Source organism: Castor canadensis, chromosome 5 (genome assembly GCF_047511655.1).
Source record: "Castor canadensis chromosome 5, mCasCan1.hap1v2, whole genome shotgun sequence".
Lineage (NCBI taxonomy): Eukaryota > Metazoa > Chordata > Mammalia > Rodentia > Castoridae > Castor > Castor canadensis.
In genome coordinates, this window is record NC_133390.1 from 174,383,325 (window position 1) to 174,407,303 (window position 23,979).

General features: G+C 42.9%; 1 protein-coding gene across 2 annotated transcripts in view; it reads left to right on the top strand.

Moving 5' to 3' along the window:
- Positions 1–19,223: 19,223 nt before the first annotated feature.
- The window catches only part of Dok5 (docking protein 5), a 143,888-nt gene continuing 139,132 nt past the window's right edge, over positions 19,224–23,979 (top strand). Inside the window, exon 1 of one of the 2 annotated variants that reach the window (XM_020176797.2) lies at positions 19,224–19,608. In XM_020176797.2, the coding sequence (XP_020032386.1) occupies positions 19,543–19,608 (66 nt within the window). In that variant the 5' untranslated portion in view covers positions 19,224–19,542. Of the gene's footprint in view, positions 19,609–20,143; positions 20,351–23,979 lie in introns of those variants that run through there. The other variant, XM_074075006.1, reaches the window with a different exon arrangement.

The window sequence follows — 23,979 nt, forward strand, 5'->3', positions numbered from 1 at the left end:
TTTTTAGGAAAAAAGGAAAGATGAAACAAAAAATGAGTATAAAATCAGAAAGCAAAAATAAAGGCAGAAGGAAGAATAAATACCCAATAACTATGGCCATAAGATTAGAATCTTTGTTAATTTTCAGCTTTAGGTGACTGTCTATGGGTCATAAAATCTTTGGGCCAAAACCTTGATTAAATAAATTTGCCACTCTCTTATTAACCTGTCTTACTTTTATGGAAGCATCAACCATGACCCTTATTGTGGGTGAGGAAGAATAAGATGTCTTTCTGTCACCACACAGGTTTGTAGAGAGAAGGAAAAGGTAGGTTGGAGAGGGATGGAGAAGGTGTCAGGAGATAGCCTTTCAGGTAAAATGTGGAAAAACAAGATTGAAAGGGATACCATTTTGAACTTCAGTAAGAGTTGTGTGGTCCAAGGAGAGAAAGTAATGCAAGAATTAAGGATTCCCAAGAACACATTTGCTGGTATTTAGACCTAGATAGAACACATTTACAGATTTGGGGTGCAGAGGAGAAAAAAACAGTATTTGTCCTTACCCCTTACAAGGCTCATGGCTGAGACTCCAATAATAAAAGACAGATGAGGAAGGGAGAAATGGTGTTAATTTTCCATTGCTATGACAGATCACTGAGAGAAACAATTTAAGGGAGGAAAGATTTATTGTGGTTCACAGTTTCAGAAGTCTCAGTCCGTAGTTGGCCAACTCCATTGCTTTGGACATGAGTAGAAGCAGAGCATCATGGCAGAGAGGGCGTAATGGGGCAAAGCTGCTCAATTCATGGAAGCCAGGAAGCAGAGAGGCAGACAGAAAGGGTCCAGGGACAAGATAACTTCAAAGGCGCATGCCCAGTGACTTATTTCTTCTAGCCAGGCTGCGTCTTCTATCACCTCCCAATAATGGCATCAAATTCTGACTCTGTCAATGGATCGATCTATAGGTTAGGTTGATGACATTAGTGCCTCTCAATGATTAGACTCACCAGCTGGGAACCAAGCCTTTTGGGACTTCATATCCAAACCACAATAAAAGCGTAACACATTTGTTTAATACATATTTTATGTGACATAGAAGCCTTCTTTTCCCTAAAGAAACAGGGAAAATGGTGTACTTTTATAATTAGATTTGGTTAAGAGAGGACGACTGTAGAAACACAATGAACAAAAAGAGCGTGACCTAACTGTAACACACTGGGGGAACTTAGCAAAGCTGGTTCGTTCAGATTCTTCTGGCCTCTAAGTGTAACAGGGAGGAGAGAAAAATCTCACTCTACCATCTACAGGTTCAGTAATAATTGAGTCTATGAAACAATTTGATCAACAGGAGAAAAACCATTTTAATTATGTACATATGCATGGAAACTGACCAAACAGGAAAGTCAAAGAAGGGCCAGCTAATGGAAGTTTAGATAATATCCTGAGCTCTCCAGAAAGGAGTGGGTGGGGAAGGAGAGGCAGCCACAAGCCACAGAGGGCAGGGGACTGAGTGTGATGTGCCTGAAGGCTATGCTGCTGAGCAGATTGACCTTATCTCAAGGGACAGACCTTGTCCCAAAGCAACCTCCTCTTCATAATGATGCTTTGTAAATGTTGGTTTCCTGTAGAGATGAGCATTGCTGTTACCAGACAGCTTTTCAGATCTCCCCGTGGCTGCAGCTTCTTCAAATAACCAGCCTCAAACGGGCCAACAAAGTGTATTTGGATGGTGCATTCTGGCTTTCTACAGTCATTTTGGGTGGTATGTCCTGAGCCCCAACATTTCCTTCTCTGGAGGACATTGTAAGTGAGATGGTGATATAGACCTGATGTTAGGGTTCCACCATTCGTTCAACATCTGACGACATGTGGAATATCAGATAGTAGCCTCTGGGCTCTGTGCATGCTGCTGGAGCATCTTTATTTTATGTCGTTGCCCTGCTCATGCTTATTCTAATGGGGAGTGGAGGATAGTTAGAAGATATTTCAACATTTCACTGAGCAAGATTTCAAATACAACAGCTGTTTTGAAAAAAGTAGAGTTTCATGAGGGTACGTGATTTGTTTGGAGGTGTGAAAAATCAGGATGAAAGCCACTTTAGCTCCAAAGTGGAGTGGGCAGGCCATTGATGAAGAGGACTGGGCAGGTCTCAACCTGCTGCAGAGTACCACGCGCATTGGTCACCTCCACCCTTGGGTTGCAGACCTCTGAACTGACTGGATCATTCTTTCATTGTGCCCAGAAAGGCAAGATGCATACCAAGAAGCTAGGGACTCGTGGTTTATGGACATGTTTACTAAACATATGCATTCTTTTGGACCTGGTGGTGTTACCATCTGGTAACACCTTTTGGTTGTGAACATTCCAAATTCTTGGTGAGTTGAACAGAGAATTGGACCTAACACACAGAAGTAGAAAAAGAAGCAAAGATTTATTGAAAGCAGAGCAGACAAAGACTTGAGTAACAGAGCTTGTCATAGGCCTGAATTCCCCTGATGCTTGGGATGAGAGGGGCTGAGAGGGTGGTTACTCTTATGATTGACAGCTTTGATTGACAGAAGATTGGTATGCAACTTGTTTTGTACTGTGCATGTCCCTACCCACAGTCCATTCTGTTACAATTACATGCATGAGATGCAGTTCTCATTTATGAAGCTTTGAGTAAGGACTTTTTCCTCAGAGGTCAGCTATTCTATACATTCAAGCAAAATTCTGTACATTGCATGTTTGTGCACTCCAGGGAAGTCCCTTTGTGGTTTTTTGGTTAGGAGACATCTTGTTGGCAGTTGCAGATATCCTGCTGGAAGTTCACCAGTTTCCTAGCTAGCTGGGAGGAGTCACTTAGGGGATATGGGAAAACGTCTAGGGTTTTCTATTCTCTTGCCTCAATGGTGCACATGGTGCACATCTAGAATTCCAACACTCAGGAGCCTAAGGATGGAGGATCGTGAGTTGAGGCCAGCTGAGGTTACATAGTAAGTTCAGGCAGGCTGAGCTAAGCAGTGAGACCTGATGTTCAAAAAACAAACAAATGGCTATACAAGGTAGTGGGTTTGATCCTCAGTACCACAAAAAATGAATAAACAAATTAATTACTACATGCATTCTTTTCTTATCTTCTATCTGCTCATGCAGCCCTTGTAGACTTCTCATTCTTTTCCAAGTTCAATAGAAGTTTCACTTCAGATAACTTTAATTAACCTGTAATGACTTAAGAGTTTTTCCCCCAGCTTTCCCTGCTTACCCTACAGCACCTAGCTTTCTAAACCTATCTCTCCTGAATTGCAATTCCTAAGACCCCCCCAAATACTGGGGTTTGAATTCAGGGTTTTGTGCAAAACAGACACTACCACTTAAGCTACTCTTCCAACCCATAAAGGCCTTTACTTTACAGTCTCTGAGTCCAGATTGGTTGTCAGAGGGAGAGTGTTAATACACATGGAGAGGTCAAGGAAGAGTTCTCACAGTAGGTAACACAGATGAGCCTTAAATGACAGAGTCATTTAAAAATGTGAAAATCTGATAGAGGAGTGTACTAAAGAAGAGGCAGGCAAATACTATGCTGAGGTGGGAGTGAGTTTGGTTTATTTTAGGGATGGAAAGAAAGTTTTCCTGATGGTGGGTAGTACAGTAACAGGGCAAGAGAAAGGCTAAGATGTCAGTGAAGAGGAAGGTGAATGAGGACCCAAGCATATCTGACCTTGTAGGCCATTCCAGGGGAAGAGAATTCATTTTATGTGCTAAGAAAATATAAACAGTTGAGGTCACTTCAAAAGGAAGGAAAAGCCATCCCAGCACTCAGGAGGTTGAGGCTAGAGGATTGCAAGTTTGGGGCCAGCCTGGTCTACATAGCAAGATCCTGCTTCAAGCAAACAAACACCACCAATTGTTAGCTTTCATTCAGTGAAAATTCTAGTGCAATGTCCTTGTTTTATCATTCATAGTTATATGCTTGCAGATATTTAAATATACTGATTTGAGAGTTAAGATTTGCAGACTATAAGGGAAATCAAAGAATATTTAAAGGATATTAGTTTAGTTTAGATTCTCCCTGCAGAGTTTCTGAAAAGAGTTTTTTTTTTTAATTGTACTAGTTCCTTAGAGAGTATATTGAATTTTTGATTTCATTTTTAAAAAGCCCAGGAGCACCTATATTTTTTAAGAATTCTGGTGGTGAGTGCCAATGACTGTCAGTGGCTCTCAGACATTTTTTAGAAAGATATTATTATAGTGATGATCTTATTTCATGTTTTAGTCATAACAATTTATGGTCTATTCTTTGTAAAAGGGATAAAATGGAGCTAATTTAAATGTCCATCAATGAAGAAACAAGAACTGAAATGTGTTTTTGTCGTAAGATGGACTCTGATCCAGCATTTTAATAAATTACATTTGTGAGTACCAACTTGTTAGGTCTCCACAGAAAGAGGTGAGGGAAAAGGAAGGTTGGAGAAAGATAGGTCTAGAAACATGATTTTTAAATGCAAAATAATTAGTTAACCACATATATTTTATGTGTTAGAAAGAGACATATGGTGTCACCGACTGGGCTGCAAATTAGGAAAGAAGGGCATGAACTGGGGAAGGATAAAAGGAATTTTCAAGTTTATGGGTAACATTTTATTTATGTTAAGAATGATTTGAAAGTGCTGAGAGTGGAGCTTAGAGATAGAGCACTGGGTTAGCATGCACAAAGTTGTCAGTTCAATCCCAAGCACTGGAGGGAAAAAAAGCTGAAGTGAATATGAAAAAAACCTAAAGTCTGCTAATTCTAAGGTCTAATCTGGGTGCTTGTTATTTTATATTTTTAACTTTTTCCAAAGTCAGTAATTCGCAACAATATCATTCACTTACCATTACCTTGGATGCACACTTTATAGAGGGCTCCGCGGGTCAAGGACCGGTCTGTGTCTCCATGGAGAGACCATGATCTAAAAATATATGATGAACATAAAAATGGACTCTGCATCCTGTACATCAAAGAAACAAAAATGTAATCTTGTGAGAAATACCTTTCCCTGCTCTGAGAGTGGCTACGATTAGAAATGACTGATGAGAGCAAACCTCGGTAAGGAGGAGGAGTAACCATCACCTCGAAGAACCCAAAGTTTCACCTAAGTTAAGATGCCTCATGACTCAGCAGTTGTGTTCCTAAGAATTCGCCCAAGAGCAATGAAAAAGATATGTCCATACAAAGACTTGTACAAAAAATCTTCTCAGTGATGGTGTTCTTAACAGCATAAACTGGAAACAAGTCAGATTTCACCAACAGGAGCGTGTATAAGAAATGCACACAGTGGAGTTGCTCTTCTTTGGATGTGGATTGTCCCCCAGATGACCAGGTATTAAAGGCTTGTTCCCCAACTTAGTGGTGGGAACTTTAAGAGACAGCCACTTTGGAGGTATTTTTATTTATTTATTTTTTATTTTTGTGTACTGGATTTTGAAGTCAGGGCCCTGTCAATCACTCTACCACTTGAGCCACACCCCCAGCCCTTTTTGCTTTGGTTTAGTTTTTAGATAGGGTCTCTTACTTTTGCCCAGGGCGGGCCTCCTATCTCTGCCTCCTGAGTAGCTGGGATTACAGGTGTACACCACCAATCCTAGCCCCTATGTGGAGGTTTTAAGTCATTGGGGTCTTGCCCTCAAAGGGGATTTATGAGACACCTCCGCCCTCCCCCCAGCTCTCTCTTTGCTCCCTGGGCATCAGGTGAGTAGTTTTTCTCTGGACCCACCACCATTGTGATGACCTACCTCTCCATGGGCCCAAAGCAATGGGGATAACCAATCATGGACTAGACCTCCAAAGCTGTGAGACAAACAAACCTTTTCATTTTGTAAAATGATTATTTCAGGTATTTTTTGATAAAACAGGAAGATAACACAGGAACATCATAAAATAATGAAAAGAAATTAGCTATTGAAATACAGAATGACATTGGTGATTCTCAAAAACATGTTAAGAAGCAGGAAAAAAAGAATAACCTCTGGTTTCATTTATGTGGATTTCAATTCTAAGAAACTGAAACAGTGGCTGCTCCCTGGGCAAGGGGGAGATGGCGGAAAAGGGACACGAAAGGACTCTGACTAATGGAAATGCTCTCTATATGGACTGAGGTGTTGGCCACATGGGTGTGTGTATGTTGAAACTTCTCCACTGCATTTTAACTTCTTTGTATTTTATTGAATGTAAATTTTGCCAAAAAAGCTCAGCAAAGAAAGAGAAGACATCTTATGGCAAAAAAGGAAAATATCTCATGTAGCATAGTATCATGACTCCAAAATTCCATATTTTGGATTTGTTCCTAGAAAAAGAAAGCAAGCTCAAAAACAGAGTAATATTCACTTACTGACCAAATATTTTTGAACACCTTATGTGCCAGGCACTCAGGGTAGAGGGACAGCTAAAAACAACAAAAATAATAAATGAACAAAAATAAGCAATGTGTAGAGTTCAATGAGAAAGAAAGTCATTTGACATAAAGTCAGCTAAATCCACATAGGTTGCACCTGTGCTAGGTGTGGGAAGGGAATGGGTCATGGTGACACAGAGTTGAAAATGCTGACTTTGTCAGGTCAGAAAAAGTTTCTGTGAAGCAAAAAAGTGGGGTTGCAATGTAGGCAAGTAGGAGTGTGAGAAGTAAGAGTGGAAGATTTTTGCATGCACAGGGAATAGCATTTAAAAACATCCTGACACCAGTTTGGGTCTTCTAAGAAGCAGAAGATAAGATGAGGTTATATTTATGAGGGACCCATTATGAAAAACACCTGTGAAAGAAGGGAGTGCATAGCCAGGACTGTCCAGAACAGAGCTCAACACACAGGGTATTTATGTTTACCCATAGTTATCTCTGTCATGGGAATTGGCTCACGGGGTCATGGAAGTTGACAAGTCCCAAGATCTGACATGCAGGGACCCACAGTGAAGAAACAGGAAGAATCTGAAAATAGGAAGCAACCAGTGCCCCAACTCAGCAGGTAGGTGGATGAAGCTCTTCCCACTCAGTCTTTATCTTCTCTTAAGGCTTTCACCTGGTTATATGGGGCCCAACCATATCAAGGAGAGCTATGGATCCAAACGTTATCTGACAGGAACATCCTCACAAACACACCAGAATAATGCTTAACCAAATATCTAGACAGCTGCACACCCAGTCAAGTTGACACATAAAATTAATCATTACAGGAAAGAAAGCATAGACTGGGAGAAGCTTCAGGCCAAAATGCTTCCCTAATACCTGTAGAAGGGGAGAGGGAAGGAAGGAAATATTGGGGAGGAAGAGCCTCAGACCTCAGCAGAGAACTGAGAAGGTCTCAGGCTGAAGGAACACCTGAGTCAAAGTTGCCCTATTCAACTGAATAGTCCTAACTCCAGCAGAAATGGGCTGATTTTAGCAGTCCTGCCTCACTGTCTTGGCTGGGGGTAGCTAAGGAGAATGCTTACTGATACGAAGAGTGCAAGAGAACTGAAGTTTTGGCAGCTGGCGGATGTCACCAAAGATGGTTCTGCATGTGGTTGTGTGGCCATCACAGACCTGCTACAGTGAAAGGCAATGGTGACCAGGACAGATTGTAGAGGGGCCAATGTGGTTGGCATACACGAAGCAGGGTGCTGAGAAAAGGGGGATGCCCAGATAGCCAGGAAGAAGCCTTGACCTCTATGCTGTGAATATACACTAAGGTATGGGTGTGATATTAAAACACTGGGAAGTAATTAGACTTATTTGAAAAACTCCCTGGCGGCTCCATGGAGAAAGGATTGGACATGTGTCAGAAGAGCAAAGAGCACTTTATTGGTCCAGCCAAGAGATGCAGGTATCGTGGTCTAAGGGAATAGAAATGGAAACACAGGGGAATGGAAGCATCTAAGGAGAGTGTGAGCATTAAAAAGAAACAGTTGGTGACAGATGCAACTGTGGTCATTGAAGGAATTGCAAGTACATGAGATGCTTCCCAGGTTTTCTGGATTCTGCAGGTGGACTGATAGATGGTGGTAGCAGTTTTTGATTTGGGGTGGGGGGTAATGTTGGCTGGCTCTTCAAAAACCATTCTTGATATTTCTTTTTTCATTATAGAGCCAAACCTGGCCAAACAGTTATTTCTTCATCTTCCCTTGTAGCTATGAGGTAACAAAATAAGTAAGGGGGTTGTGTTGGAGGACTTCTGGGGACATTTATTCCCAAATAAAAGGGGAGAGACAAAAACTAGCATAAGACAAATACTTATTGCTACAAGGGAATAAAAAGGAGTCATAAAAATTTCAGTAATGGAAAGGGTAAAAGAAAAGAAATCTACAAAGAATAGATGGGACAAACAGAAACCAAGTATCCAGATGACAGACGTAAAGCCAACCACATCCGAATCACATTGCATTATCATGGCCTAAGCATTTCACATGAAAGGAAGAGATGGTCAGACAGTGTAAGCCATGTATGAGCTGCCTAAAAACAACCAAAAGGCCGGGCACCATGGCTCACGCCTGCCATCCTAGCTATGCAGGAGGTAGACATCAAGAAGATTTGGGTTAGAAGCCAGCCCAGGCTAAAAGTCAGCAAGACCCCATCTTAATCAATAGGTGAGTGTGGTGGTTCACACATGTCATCCCAGTACATGGGAGGTATAACTAGGCGGATCACAGTCTAGGCAGGCTGGGACACAAATGCAAGACCTTATTCCAAAAATAACTAAAAAGCAAAAAGGTCTGGAGGTCTGGCTCAAGTGGCAGTGTACCTGCCTAGCAAACAGAAGACCTTAAAATCAATCCTCAATATTGCCAGAGAAGAACAAAACAAAACAAACACACATACATGCACAACCTACTTTAAATTTTAAAAAAGACACAAATAGGGTAAACGTACAATGGACAAAGACACATGAGGCTAACTCTGGTCAAAACAAAGCCGAAATGACTATTAGTATATTTAACAAAATAGATTTTATAACAGAGAATATTACCAGGGATGGAAATAAAGGGGTCAATTCTTAAAATCCTAAATGTTTATGCACCTAATAATAGCATTTCAAAATACATGAAGAAAAATAGCAAAAAGAAACAGACAATTGCACAATTATAGTGAGAAACTCAATACTCTTCTCAATAACCAACAAAGCAAGTAGACAGAAAATCATCAACTTGACCTGGTATTTACACATGTCTGCCCCCTGTCACAGCAGAAGCAACCCATAAAACCCGCAAATCCACAGAGAACACTTTCCAAAATAGATCATATTCTGGGCCACAAAGGAGGTCTCAATAAATATAAAAGGACTTAAATATACAAAATATTTTCTTTCACAGTAATAGTATTAAACTAGAAATTGATAACAGAAAGGCTGTTGGAGCCGGGTACTGTGGCCCACGCCTGTAATCCCAGCTACTCAGGAGGCAGAGATCAGGAGGATTGAGGTTCAAAGCCAGCCTGGGCAAATAGTTTGAGAGTCCCTATCTCTAAAAGAACCCTTCACAAAAAAGGACTCAAGGGATAGGCCCTGAGTTCAAACCCCAGTACCACACACACACCAAAAAAAAAAAAAAAAAAAAAAGAAAAGAAAAGAAAGAAAAAATAAAGATTTCTGGGAAATCCTCAAACCAAGTAATACTTTACCTAATTCAAGGGTTAAGGAAGAAATCAAAATAGAAAACATTTTGAATTTAATATGATAAAATGTGACTCATTAAAGTTTGGTGGGTAGCACTCAAACAGAAATTAGAGGGAAATTTATAGCATTACATGCAGTATCAGAAAAGAAGAAAGTCTGCAATCAACTCAGCTCCATGTTAAGAAGGAGAGAGAGAGGGAGGAGGAGGGGGAAGGGAGAAGGTAGGAGAGAAGAAAGAGAGGGACAGAGGGAGAGGGAAGGAAAGGGAGGAAGTAAGAAGGGGGGAGAGAGAGAGAGAGAGAGAGAGAGAAGAAATCAGTAAAATAGGTAAAAGGAAAATGATGTGTAATAGCCCAAGTGGTAAACAACCTGCAAATCCATAGTGGGTGAAAGGATGACCATGATATGTTATATCCATACAATAGGATACTACTGTACAACTAAGAAAAGTAACTTTTGAGTCACTCAGTAATGTGGATGAATCTCAGAATAATCATGCTGACTGAAAGGAGCCACTCAAATAGAACACATATGTATGATTCTATTTGTAGATAAGTCCACAAGATGTACAAGTAACATAGTGACCGAGAGACAGAGCAGAGTTGCTTGGGGACTGGAGTCTAGTGAGGCAAGTATTATCAAGAAGGCTGAGGATTTTGGAGGGTAATGGATATATCTGTTATCTTGTTTGATGGTGATAATTTCACTGGTGTATACTTAAGTCATTTTATACCTTACATATGTGCAATTTGTTGTATATCAGTTATATCGCAATAAAGCTGCTTTTTTAAATGTGTGATTGCCAATAGATATGAAAAGTTAAGTTGGCTGTATTTTTTTTCTATAGTTCATACAATGGGTGTGTGTGTTAAAATTCATAGAATTTCAGATTGTTAAAAATGTAGCAATAAATGGCTTAGGTCTGAGATTCTGACTGCTGAACTTTGTGGTAATTTGAGCTATACACAGGCTAATGATACAACAGGAAACACCAGAGGTGGATAATGTTGGGAAGACTCAATTTGTTTTGGGACACGTTAAGATTAGGGCATCCTCACAGCTTCCTAACTGGTCACTATAGCTTCTCACATACTCTCTGATCCAATAGCCACCTGTATGACAATCCTTCTTCTGTGGCAATAGACTTTCACACATGGCTGCGTTGAAGAAAGTCTACATTCCCCCCTCTTTGCAAGACAAGGCCATGTGACTAAGTTCTGGCCAATGGGCTAAAAGTGGAACTGACATGTGCAGCTAATTACAGCCATCAGTCTACAAAAGGAGTCCCTAAAATTGTAAATGGCTCCTATCACTTTCTATTGTACCTGTGGCTGTTTGTTTGTTTTTTTCCTTCTGTCTATAACATAGAAATGACGTTTTTAAAAACAAAAACATTCCAGACAGAATTTAGTAGTATTTTCAAAGTGAAGTTGAGATGCTTCTTCCCTGGAAGCCAGTATTGCCAATGGCCAGCTCACATCCAAGCAGGCTCCTCTGTGTCTTTCCATACGTCATTTAGTCTTCTGTTTGAGGTCCCTCCACTCTGAAATGTGGGTGACATTGCAGGGCGTGGGGGTGTCTTGAGGAAGACTGCCCTCTTGATGCATTTGTTGAAGGACCTCACTCGAACTGCACCAGAAGGGCTGGTCCCATTTGTCTCTGTTTCAGATCAGGTTTTGAGGCAGGGAACAGTCACTGGGTAAGCGAGGGGAACAGCCCGAGGAACCTTTGCAACCCTCACTTCTAATCTTCCCACAACAACAACCAGGTATGTGCTCCATTTTGAACAAGGTCCCTGTCAGCATGGCAAGCCTTTGTCATCTCGTTAGTTCTCCCTGACCTAGATTTTCTTGAATTGGTTTTGCAGTGACCTATGGGAAGAAGGGCTCTTCTCACTAGAAAGACGCTCGCAGTCTGCCTGGGAGAAGCCCACTGTCACAAGACTCTTCTCTGTGTGCCAGTCAAGTTCACTAGACGTCTGTGTTTGCTTTTGTGTCCTTAGATATAAAACTCAGGACACACGATTCACCTGTGCAAAAAGAAACAGTCTTTTTGGCACTTTAAAATGGTATTGGAAACTAATTTTAAAAATCACCCAGGAGAAGATGAAAATCTCTATTACTCCTGCCAAAAAATAGTAACTCCTACTAATATTTAGTGCAGATATATCTAGCCTGGTTGTTGGTCTGTATAAAAAACACATTATTTAAAAAAACAAGACCTTTTTGAACAGACAACCTACAATGTGTTGATCACTGTGTAAGAAAATCTTTTATCCTCTCTGGCCTCGTTGACCACCCTCTTCCCGCTCTCCCAGATCCTGCCCCCTGGCCTGCCTTCTTTCTGTCCTCACTCACCTTGGCCATCCTTCCTCGTACCACTCCCTCTCTAGCCTGGCCTAGTTAACAGCACCTCCTGCTTCCTATCTCAGCCCCCTGACTCCCCCATCTCATTCTATCCTTGCATACCTTTTCTCCCTGCATAATTGTGCACTTATTTGTCTGTTTCGTAGCATCTCTTGCTCCCCGTGACAGCCGATATCACGAGGGCACAGAGTCTGATCTCTTTCCATCCACTGTATCAGCTCCCCTGTGCCTAGCATGCCTGGTTCACATAGCAGCTCAAATAGCATTTGCCGCATGAACGAATAGGTGACATATTTTCTGTCCATTTTCAGGGTTGTGATATGGATTTGTAACAGAATGGCGATGTGATTTTCCTGTTGACTTCGTTTTAGCAGAAACCTTTGAGGCCTAGCAGTGGAAAGCATTTAGAAAACATTCTAAATTCAAGGTGCTATGCCATCAGTGCAAAACTGATGACGAGAGTATCGAAACCATTTTGTCTGCAGCCTCACCATGCACCTTCTGCCTAAATAAGACGCGGTGGATAGAGAGATTAAGGAAAGGATATTCCTTGCAGGGAACTGGGCTTCTCTGCTTGTGGAGTAGAGAGGAGAGCTTAACCTTACCTTAAGCAAGGGAATCATGCAGTCTATTGAGTGCAGAGGACACAGAGACAGGTGGTTCACCCACCTCTCAATAGTCTAAAGATGAGACCTGGGGTGGGCTAGCTGCTCCTTGGTGGCAGAGCTTAGTGTGGTAACCACCCTGGAAGTGAGGTCACTGTGTTACAGAGGCAGCACTGCGAGACTTTTTCCTCCATTTAGTTACATACACACAGAGGGAACAGCCAGAGGCTGTCACAGGATAGATGCCACCAAGAGGACCACCCAGAAGGGCAAAGAGAACCCAGCATAGCCTTGGGCACTTGGAGTCTTGGGGGTGGACCAGGATAAAGAGTAGCCTGATCTAGAAGGGAATGGCAGGGGTCTCAGCAGGTGGTCTGTAATGAACTCACAAAAACAAAGAGAGAGAGAGAGAGAGAGAGAGAAGGTGCACACAAACATTCCATCACACACCTGCTCCCTATAGCACACCAACTCTTAAGGGCAAAACGTCCCTGTAATTTTATTACAATCCCACTGTGGTGTGCATTTTAAAAATTATTTATTTACTCATTGTTTGCAGTGCTGGGGTGGAACCCAGGCCTTATGCATGCTAGACTAGCACCCTAGCACTGAACCATATCCCCCAGACCTTGTTTTTTTGAGGAGTTACTAGTTGACCCCTCATTCACAATCCTCCTGCCTCAGCCTCCCAAGTGCTGGAATTACAGATGTGCAGTACAATGCCTGGCTTAGTGGCCACTCTTATAACTAAATATTTTTGCCTTAGTATGCATTTCCAGAGTTGGAATTGTTGAGGACAAGGGTAAACAACTATTGCAGGTTTAATTCTTTAAGAGCTATCATCACAGTGCTCATTTATATCTGTTGATTTTCATGCACATTCTTGTAGCAGTTTTATCTCTCTTTCTCTGAAGACTTTTGAGTAACAGCCTCTAGAAGTGGATTTTTGTATGAGCTCACCATTTCCGGTCCAATCCCTTTTAATGCATTTTCTTGTTCATCAGATAAGCTGATATTTAAAATATATAAATCAGAGCCCCTTCATTATTTCTTTCTTTTGAATAAGGTGCAATCTCCTCTCTGTGCCCTGCAGGGATGAGGATTTTGCTCATTTTTACCTTCAGGACTACAATTTGTGTCATCTCCTCCTCTCTGGGTTTAAGAGGAACTACTCTGTCTGCAGCTACTTGAACTTGCCAAGCTCTGTCCTGCATCTCACGGCCTTCTGAAGAGCTGGAATGTTCCCCAACGCTCCACATAGCTGCTTCTCATCTTTCCTATGTTAGCTTAAAGGTCTCTCCCTCTGAGAAGTCATGCCTGCCTCTCTTATCTGAAACACCTTCTTATTTCCCCCCACGTGGCACACCAGTATTTTCCATCTTGTGGCCACCTATAACTATTCAAATGTTTCATTTACTTGTTTGTTTGTCTCTCTCCAACTGGGATATAAACTTCATGGGACTGGAACCACACTTATCTGCTTGCATGCGTGTGTGTGTGTGTGTGTACATGTGTGTGTGTGAGTGAAAGCTCATGGTGGATATGCCCTGCCCACAGCGGGTTTTTGATAAACTTTTGTTGAATGCAGGAAGGATGCAATGAATAACAAAACAGACCTGTTCCAGGTTTTCTCAACCTGATTGGGCATAGTGTCCAAGTCATACTTTTTCTGGGTAAGGCTGGTAGAAGGAGACCTGGTGCAGAGCAACCACCCCCTCCTTGGTGACAGTCAAATCACTTTCATTAGCGCTGTGTCACCTTGCCAAAGGAAAGACATATGCTTCTGTGACACTCCCACTGAGAACAGCAGGCTGCAGGGCAAAGCTCAAGTTATTTTTGGTAAGGGTACTGGACCAATGCCATGCCAGCCTTGGCCTGGGTGCTTTGTGGCACTTGGTGGAAATACAGCCTCCTTTGGCAACCCTTGGGAGTTGATCATCTGCTCTGGAAAAGTGCACAAGCCTCTGAAATTCTGCACCTATGTTTCTTTCCTGAGTAGCTTGAGAATAAGTTGTTGATAATGGTAATTGGCTGAATGGAACGCAGTGCAGAGCAGGAGTAGCTTATGCATTTGAGCTCGGGTGAATTTCAGCTTTGAATGTGGTGGTCCAAGTAACACTGCCTTAATTGCTGGCTCTGCAATGCTATGGGTAGAAGGTTCTATTTTAGTGCATGGCATAGTTTTGCATCCTATCAACCAGCTGTCCATATAGGAGACTGCTACTGTCTGGATTCTCTTCTGAACACACACTCATTCCTTTTTAATTAATATTTTGATAATAAGGACAGTATCAGGGCCATGACCACCCTGAGGCAAGGGAATGAATTAAGGAAGCACACATTCTCAGCGTCATGCAAATATAAGCTCGGTATTCACACAGCCCAGATAGTGAGAGCCTGCTTGAGATTTATGCCCTTCTACCTCTCATATTCCCCACCCCCCAACCTCCTGGCCCAGTCCTGGGAAGTATGTTTTCTATAACCCTAACCAAATGGGCTCAAATAAACAACAAAAAACAAAAGTGACTGGAGTCACTGGGAAGTCCAAGGGGTCTTTCTAATTCCAGCATCATTGTAGCTCTAGGATTACGTTCTCCTTGCTTGGCGTTATTCTCAATGGGGCTCTCATCTTGGAAAATGCCACAGGTATTTTTGGAATTTTCTTGAGTAATCTGGGATTACTTAATCAAGTCACAGCGGGCATTGTGCCTTAGACAGGACTCTTTTTGTGGCAAGTGTTAGAAATAAGACCCCTGAAGACCACCAGAGTCACAATTGAGTGCACAGAAATGGAGAATCACCTGGGCAAGGCAAAATTGACTGCTGCAGAAGGGTGTGCAGGCACACGGGCACAGCAAGCACGAGGAGCAGGCAGGCTGTCCTCTTTTTATTCCTAACAGTGGGTTTTGACCCTTTACTTGAATTGGTTGAGCTCAGGTTCACAATCTGCTCACCATTGGCTGAAATTTGACACAGGCTGGGGGTGGGGGGCTAACATTTGCACTTTGGCAGTGAGTTTGGCTGGCAAATGGGGCTTAACAAGAATTCTCAAGAAGAGCCCCAAACTGCAAGCAATTAAGATGACCACACACTTTGATAGAAAATACTGCTTCCCTCTCCCAAGTGACAGAATATCTTGATCTTGGGTGGTTTAAGCAGGAAAGGGAATTCCCTTGTGTGGTTAAGTGATGTCAAGTGGCACTGGTGCAGTAGGACTGACCCACCTATTATAAATTCTGCAGCGATAGACCCATGATCAACTGGAGATGCTAGGGTTTGTATATGAAGTGTCCTCTAAATAGTTCATGTGTTAAAGGCTTGTTCCCAGCTGGTGGATGCAATCATTGAGAGATGATTGGATCATGACGGTCTGACTTAATCAGTGGATTAATCCCCTGATGGATTTATAATTGGATGTCATTATTGGGAAGTGGTGGAAGCTGGGAGATGGAGCCTGGTTGGAGGAAGTAGGTCACTGGGAATGTATTCTTGGGAGCTGTATCCCCTCTGTTTCTCTGCTTCCTGGCCACCATGAGGTGAACAACTTTTATCTACCATGTCTTTTTACATGAGGCTCTGCCTCACGTCAGCCCAGAATGAAGCTGCTGACCGTGAACTGAAACCTCTGAAAGCCTTTTTCCTTTTAAATTGTTTCAGGCATTTGTCTCAGCAACAAAAAGCTAGCTAATGCAGGAGACTATACTCTTCCTTCTCCTTGGAGCCAGATGTGGCCATGTGGCAAAAAAAATTGGCCCATGGGATGCAAGAGAAAGGTATTTGCAACATCTGGATCACATTCAACCCTACCTGCTCTCTTTCCCTTTTCTGGGCTGTGGCAATAACTCGATTGCAGAATGTCAATCATGACATGAGGAGCCAGAGCTGACATAAGAGCCTGGTCTCTGGATGTCCTCATGGGACCAACCTTCCTACCTGACCAGGACAATCCTGGTCAGCCTGGATTGTTGTATAAAAAATAAGTAAGTTTTATGCAACTTCAGTCATTGCCTTTTGGGGTCTAATTGTTATAACAGCTTCATTTGCACTTTAATTGGGGGCCTAGATGAGGGATATCTGACAGTGTCATCAGGTTAAGGTCTGCTTCCCTTTAGTTCTTGGTTCTGCTTTTTTTGGATGCCCCACCCCCATAAGTCCTCCTCTGGGATCTCATGATGGTACCCATGGATCCTGGGCTTCTATCCAGGCTTCACTTCAGTCAACAGGGTGAGACTCTTTGTCCAAGGACTAAGTGAAAGTAACCAGTTAACTCCCAGGCAACCAGCTGAGGGCAAGTGCCCATGTCTGAACCAACCACGAATCTCCCCAACAAGGCAATTGCCAGGACTGTACACATGGGAGCAGGGACAGGGGTGCTCAACATGGAAACGGTCACCACTATTGGACAAAGGGAGACAGGAAGCCAAGGAAGCAAAGAGGAAGGTATACTACAAATGAGAAGTCATAAGTGTTGAAAACTGAATTACAAACAAGGATTGAAATAATCATTTTTTTGTCAGGCTTATCTCCAGAGAAACTAAATTGTGTGTGCCTCTGTCTCGTAGGATAGAGCTGAGCAAGGTGCGTGATGTGTGACTCCATAAGCATTCCTATATGTTGTATCTCTGTGGATGCCCCCTTTCCCTTGCCGTTGCCATTTTTATTATATGATTTGGAGAAGTGTAAGTGGTTCACCTATGAATAGCATGTCATGGTCCGTATATTTTGCATGTACGTTAGTTTGATTTTTACCAAGCAAAATCACATACTGGATTTAATCTAGTTTAATAATTTATGGATGTGTATTATACTAAACATTAACTGTCAAGGGATAGATTTCCCAGCCCATTTTTATCAATTATTATTTCTGTTATTGTGCCTTCAAGCTTCTTATGCCTTAATTTCTTTATTCCTTGTTTCTATGACACTATAGATTTGGTCTACAAATGATGTGTTGGACAAATACCTTCTATGAACAACTCTGTTTCATGGCAGCTGTGGACAGTTTTCTTTCCTTCCTTCCTTCTTTCCTCCCTCCCTCCCTCTTTCCTTCCTTCCTTCCTAGTTCTTAACTTTCACAAAGAGCTCTCTGAATGATCTTACCATTTTCTCCTGTTTGGGTAAGAGATTAACTTAAAGTATCATTTTTATAGGATGGCAACATGAAGACAGAGAAGATGGATTATACGGAAAACAAGAGAACTCTCCCTGTCAGAATATTTGCATTTTGTCTGTCCCAATTTAGTCTCAGTTCTCCATTGACACATTCTTGGGTGATTCTCCTCTTTGACTAACATCCATCAAGCCAGAGTGACTAAAATGAGTATTCCCTTTGAGAAAGGCAAATTTCAGATAATCTTGGAGCTGAAAGGTCTCCCACGTCATTGAGTCAAACAATTCACTCCATGGATGAGTCCTTTTCTCAGTAGCCCTAGCAAAGGTCACCTGCAGAGACCAAGAATGGTCTAATTTCTGACATCCGCTCTGCACAAATGATTAGAAAGATCTTCCTGGAAGACCAGCTAGTAATCTCTCTTCCTTATGACATCAGCTCCTCCAAAGAGGCAGAGGATGCTGTTTTAGAACCAAGTTGTGTGTGTGTGTGGGGGGAGGAAAGGATCACACACACCTCCCTTCTGTCCTGGATTTGGTAATGAACAGTTGTGGAACAGTGGGCAAGTCCCAATCAGCTTTAGTTTGTGTGAAACATGGAGATAGTACCTCACCCACTCAGTCCTTAGCAATGCCCAGCAGATGTGCTCAGTGGGTCAGTTTGCTTCAGGAAGGTAACACAGTCAGGAGCGCTGGGTGTCAATCTCCCCTCCCCCATCTTAATATGATAGGCGTGTTTACAGTACCCACTAGTGCTTATGAGGGTGAGCTCTCTTGTCAGGATCTGGAGGATTAAATAGATTTGGTATTTACACAAGGGTGCCCCACTTCAAAGGGGGCAAGGGAGTTTAACTATGTTAATCCATGCCAAGGGCTCAGAGCCTGGCACCCAGTGACCGGATAACCACTGGGAATTTACTGAGCACCTACTTAAGGTTGGGCTCTGGGGACACAGGTAGTAAAGAGGCCAAGTCTTAGCCTCTGGGAAATATAAGAGTCTCACGGAATGGACAGACCCAAACACGAAAACATATGGCAACTAAAACCACCCAAGCCCGGACCCTGGATACCAGGGAAAACCCCAGGAAGGTCTGAGCTTAAGCCATGGACCATATCGCTCGTCTCATATGCCAAAGTCAAGGCAAACCAAGGTAATACGACCTCTTGGGATACATGCACCCCTACTCAAGTCTTCCTGGGAAAAGGATCAAGGATGAACGGAGAGGTTGGGGAGGCAGAGGCTGAAAAAGAGGGAAATTTCCTTTCCTTCCAAAAGAAGCCACTGCGCGACAGGAGAGCAAGCGTCCTCTCCGCCGGTGTCAGCTAGGTGCGGGGGTGGCCCTGGCGTGCAATGAAAGGGGAAGCTGTAAGAAAGGTGGGCGGGCGCCTCGGGGAGGGGTACGAGCCGATCCAGTGGGTCTGCTCCAGGGTGGCCACAGCGGGGTGCTGGGACCCGAGAGCTCCTCCCCCCCGACCCCCTCCCGCTTTTCTCCTCCTCTTCCTCCCCGCCCCCTCCCCCTGTGCTCCCCCTCCCCTCCTCCTGGGCCTGGAAGAGACTGGGCTGGCTCCTCAGCAGCGCCACTCCTCCTCCTGGCAGGCTGGTGTGGAGTCAGCTGACGCGGAGCTCCAGCCTCGCCTCCCCGCCCGCCGCGATCCCCCAAAGTGGCTGCAAGCTGGCCACCCACTTTCAGGATTCGGGGGACAGGGAAAGTGATGAGCGCCTTCTAACGCCTGGCCGAGCTGCAGCTCCAGCAACGTCACCTCCCTAACTTTCTCCCTCCGCCTCGCAACCCCCACCCTTTCTCTTGACTCTGTCCGCGACCCTCCCCAAAGCCACTTAGGGTGTGCGCGCCTGGGCCAGGGTGGTCGCTGGCTGTCTGGGATGGCTTCCAATTTTAATGACATCGTGAAGCAAGGGTACGTGAGGATCCGGAGCAGACGCCTAGGGGTAAGTATCGATCCGATTCTTTCTCTTTTTTCTGCTCACGCGTCCTGTGGTCTGGATCCTCTGCCAGCATCCCGGGAGGTGGACCCAGGTCCCCGGCCGCGCGCGCTGGGGAATTGCGCCGTGACTTTCGCAGCCCGCAGCAGAAATCCACATCTCTCGGGATTGCCGCGGTAAGGCCAGCGTCTAGGTACGCAATGGATCTATCTTTATCTCTCGGATGACTTGGCTTTCTCGTGGTGACCGTGTGTTCGGCTTCAGTAGCCACTGGAGCCCATCGACTCGGAATAAATATTTCCCGGTAGCCATGGGAGTTGGAGCTGAGCAGCGGGCGGGTGGGGAGTCTGACTGATGCCCCCCGGGCCCCTCGTCCCACTTGCCACAACTTAACTTTTCCAAGAGACAGATCGAGGCCGGGAACGAGGGCCCGAAGGTCTCGGTGGGAACAAGGTCAGTGACCCTGTGACCCCAGGGAGAGGTTTCTGCCAAGGGAACGGGAACAGCCTCTTCGGACTCCCGGTGTTGGACAGTGACCGCTCTGCCCCAGGTGTTGGCCCAGGCGGGTTGGGCTAGCCTGCGGGTAGATGTCCAAATCTGAATTTTCCCTCCTCCTTAATCTGGGCTGTGGATTTCCATTTTAGAGTCCACTCACAAACCCACTGGCAGATTGTTTGGTGTGGAACGGTACCTGACATTGAGAATTAAGTGCTTCATAAAAGTGAGCTGAAAAAAAGAATGAATGAATGTAAGGTATCTGGGGACCGATGTGGACACAGGATGGCTTCCTTTCTTAAAACTCCCTCTCTTTGCCACTTTCTCTCTTTGGTCTTGATTTGGGGGACCTAGGAGAGAATGGACCTGCCTATATTTGGGCTTAAGTGATTGGGGAAGAAATTCTTAAAAGGGGAGATACTGGAATGATTGCTTTTTTAAAATTTCAAACTACCTCATTTCTCCTTGCCTTGAATCAAATACTGTAGCTGTTTTCATTGATGATTTGCATTTCGGGGAGGAGGTGGGGTAGCAAAGTTTGCTTAGCCCAGTCTGAAGCAATATTGTCAGTGATGATGTGGAATGGCCTCACTGAGGGAGACTGATAAGTTGACTATCTTTATCTACAAATATATGTCATCTGGCACCTTTCCTTTATTAAGCTGTTGGACTTTTTTTTTTTTTTTAATGTGCCAGGTAATTTTACTGAAAATTGAAAAGAAATTTATTTCATGGTAGTAAACCAAGCTAAGGACGAATGTCTGGTAGGGAGAAACGACTCTAATTATTATAAAACTCTTGCCTGATTCGTTTGGTGTTTTTCTTTCTTTCGTTTCCCCCTGCTGGTTACCATATTTTAGCAATTATGTCCTTTTAGCAATTATGCTTTGGGGAGTGTATAAATATATAATTAGAGAGAAATGTAACAGAACTAACCATCTCTATGAGTTTTGCAAAAGTTCATTGATTCTCTTCTCTGCCATGCAAGATCAACCCTTGCTGGGGTACTTAACCAAGGGACTCCCATGTAAAGGGCAAGGAATAATAGGAACTTTATATTTTTGATAACCTTATGGGCTGGTTGAGTATTGCAATTTTAAAGGAGCACTAAGAGCTTCATTCTGATTTTACACTTACCCCATCATGTCAATTGAGGGAATTGGCAGTGGACATTCATTCTCTGTTAGAGATCATTCCAACAAGAAATGACATACATTACTAATGCACAAAATATGAATTATTCATAAGGATCAGAGTTTATGCCAAATTGTGACGTGATAATTTATCAGAAAAACTGGTTACAATCACCTTTGAGTTTTGATAATTGAGACTTTTTTCTATGTTATTATAATTAACACGATATATTTTTATGTGTGTCAACATTTATGGGTAGAGATTTGAAGAGGAAGGAGAGGAAACATAGTTTAGTCTGCCTTTGTTTTATTTTGTATAGTATTTTGGGTTCTGAACTGTATACCTCCTCAAGACTGATTCATGTCTCTGACGATACATAGATATGAGAATATTCATTGAATTATGGTTATTGCTCATGGAGAGAAAAGATCAAAAATGTGATCGAATGAATCTGGTCTTATTTGTTAACATTGTTTTTATCAATAGTTAGTATTTTAAAATGTTCTGGTGGAATACTTTACAGAAGAGGCTGATTACATAGTTGTTAGAGCACAATGCAAATTAAAGTTTTGGCAGACGCTGTTTTTTTTTTAATTTTTATTTTATTCATATGTGCATACATTGTTTGGGTCATTTCTCCCCCCTTTCCCCTGCCCTCTCCCTTCCCCTTCATTCTCTCCCTTACCCCCCCTTACCCCTTGCTACCAGGCAGAAACTATTCTGCCCTTATCTCTAATTTTGTTGAAGAGAGACTATAAGCAATAATAGGAAGGACCAAGGGTTTTTGCTAGTTGAGATAAGAATAGCTATACATTAATGGTGAAGTGGCTCAGTGAGATGACTAGGGACCTTCTGTCCAAAGTCAGGAATGCTATTGGCTTTAGTCTAGGCTACATATAGCCTAGAACAGCACCCGCCATGTATATATTCTAGGCGCTTGTGTAAGTCTTAGGGAGAGGTGGGCCAGTGTGCCTGCACACAGTAGGCATGCAGTAAGTGCATGTTGCATGCAGTAAGTGCATGTCACATACAGCGAACTACAGGCGTGACCTTGCAATTCGTAACCCTCTTTAGGGACTAAAGTGACTGTAGTTTTATTAGTCAAATCCAGACAAGCTTCTGTGGACTGCAAACCATGTTTGGAGGGTTTATAATTAACTAAGAAAACAGCATTTCATGGTAAGCAGTTGTTGTGTCAGGAATGCTCTGTCGGGTTTGGAACAAGAGGAAATGGGAAGAAGTTCTGCTTGTATTACTTGTTAGTCCTGTGACCCTGACCCTTGACCTTCACTGGTCTCAGTTTTCTAATCCAAACAGTGAATACTATTTAATGGTGTTTTTGGGAGCATTCAATAAAATAATAGATAGCTATGAACAAGCACTGGAAGTATAGAGCACTGATTCTGATTATATTATTGTTTTTAATATAATAAAGATGAGTTAGCATTGGTGGAAGTTTATAGGGTTATTGATTTCCTTGTCTTTCTATTTGGCAGTGCCCGGAGGCATGCTTTTTATTATTTGAGTTTATTTTAACTGATACAGGAAAATTGTTCATATTTGTGGGACAGGAAGTACTCTGGGAACAGCCTCACTCAAATGGATCACAGATACATGTCATATTTAATTGAGATCCTAAATTTTGTAAGTGATAAGTGAATCACATATGCAGAAACTGATTCTTTTCTTTAAACATCCAAAAGCTTAATGAAACCCAACTAATTTAATCAGAGGCCTCAGTGTCTGCAGCTCTATTTTCTCTACCTTAGTCTGCATTGGCTCATGGAGGTCTCAGGCTGTGCCCTGGGTACAATATTTGTTCTGGAATGTTGAAGTCACTATTTGGGGAGCTGATGGAGACTGGAGGGGAGCAGCTTTCTATAATTATCTAATTCTCCAAAGACACTAAAACTTTCTGCTTAGATGAGTGGTGCAACAGGTGGTTCACACATCGTTAACCTGCTGAGTGTGTTATTTAGATGGATGGTCTTAACAGTCTTCACATAGCTTCTTCCCTTGCAACGGAGAGAATTTTCCCATTGCTTGGGCTGGTCCACAGTGCAAACCTCGCTGCTTAAACTCAGGCCTATTGTCTTTATCTATACACAATCCTCAGTTACTTGTCTTTCAGTAACCTTTCTCTGTACTTGTCTATTAAGAATTATCAGCTTGGTACACTGAAACTCCACTACTCTAGCAAATTCTGCTGTCTACCCCAGGAATCCACTTGGATGTCTAACTGAGCCTTAGACTTAATGCATCCAAATCCTTCATTGTTTCATTCCTACTTGCTTCTCCTAGAGTCATCTCCACCTATGCCACTAGAAGTCCCAAAGTTTTCATTGCCCAGGTCAAAACTCAATCATCAAGCAGGCAAGTAAGCAAAAAATCTTGGTGTCATTTCTCTTCTCCCCAAATCATGTACCACCTAACCCTACCACCCCTCCATGTATTAGTCTGGATATTTTATTTATTTGTTTATTGCCTGTATATCCCATTGACCATGTGAGTCTCCTGAGCCCTGGGATTTCTCTTTTCCTTCATCATACCGCCTACAGCAGAGCACTAGAGTGGGCACCTGATGACGATTGTGGAGTGAGAGAATGAAGGAAGGACTCCACCACTATGCAGTGTTTAAGAGCACAGGCTCTGATGGAAGACTGCATTGAACTCCTAACTCAGTGACTCGGCACATGACTTCTTGAATTTTTAAATATTTTCAACCTCAGTCTTCTGTAAAAGTATTCA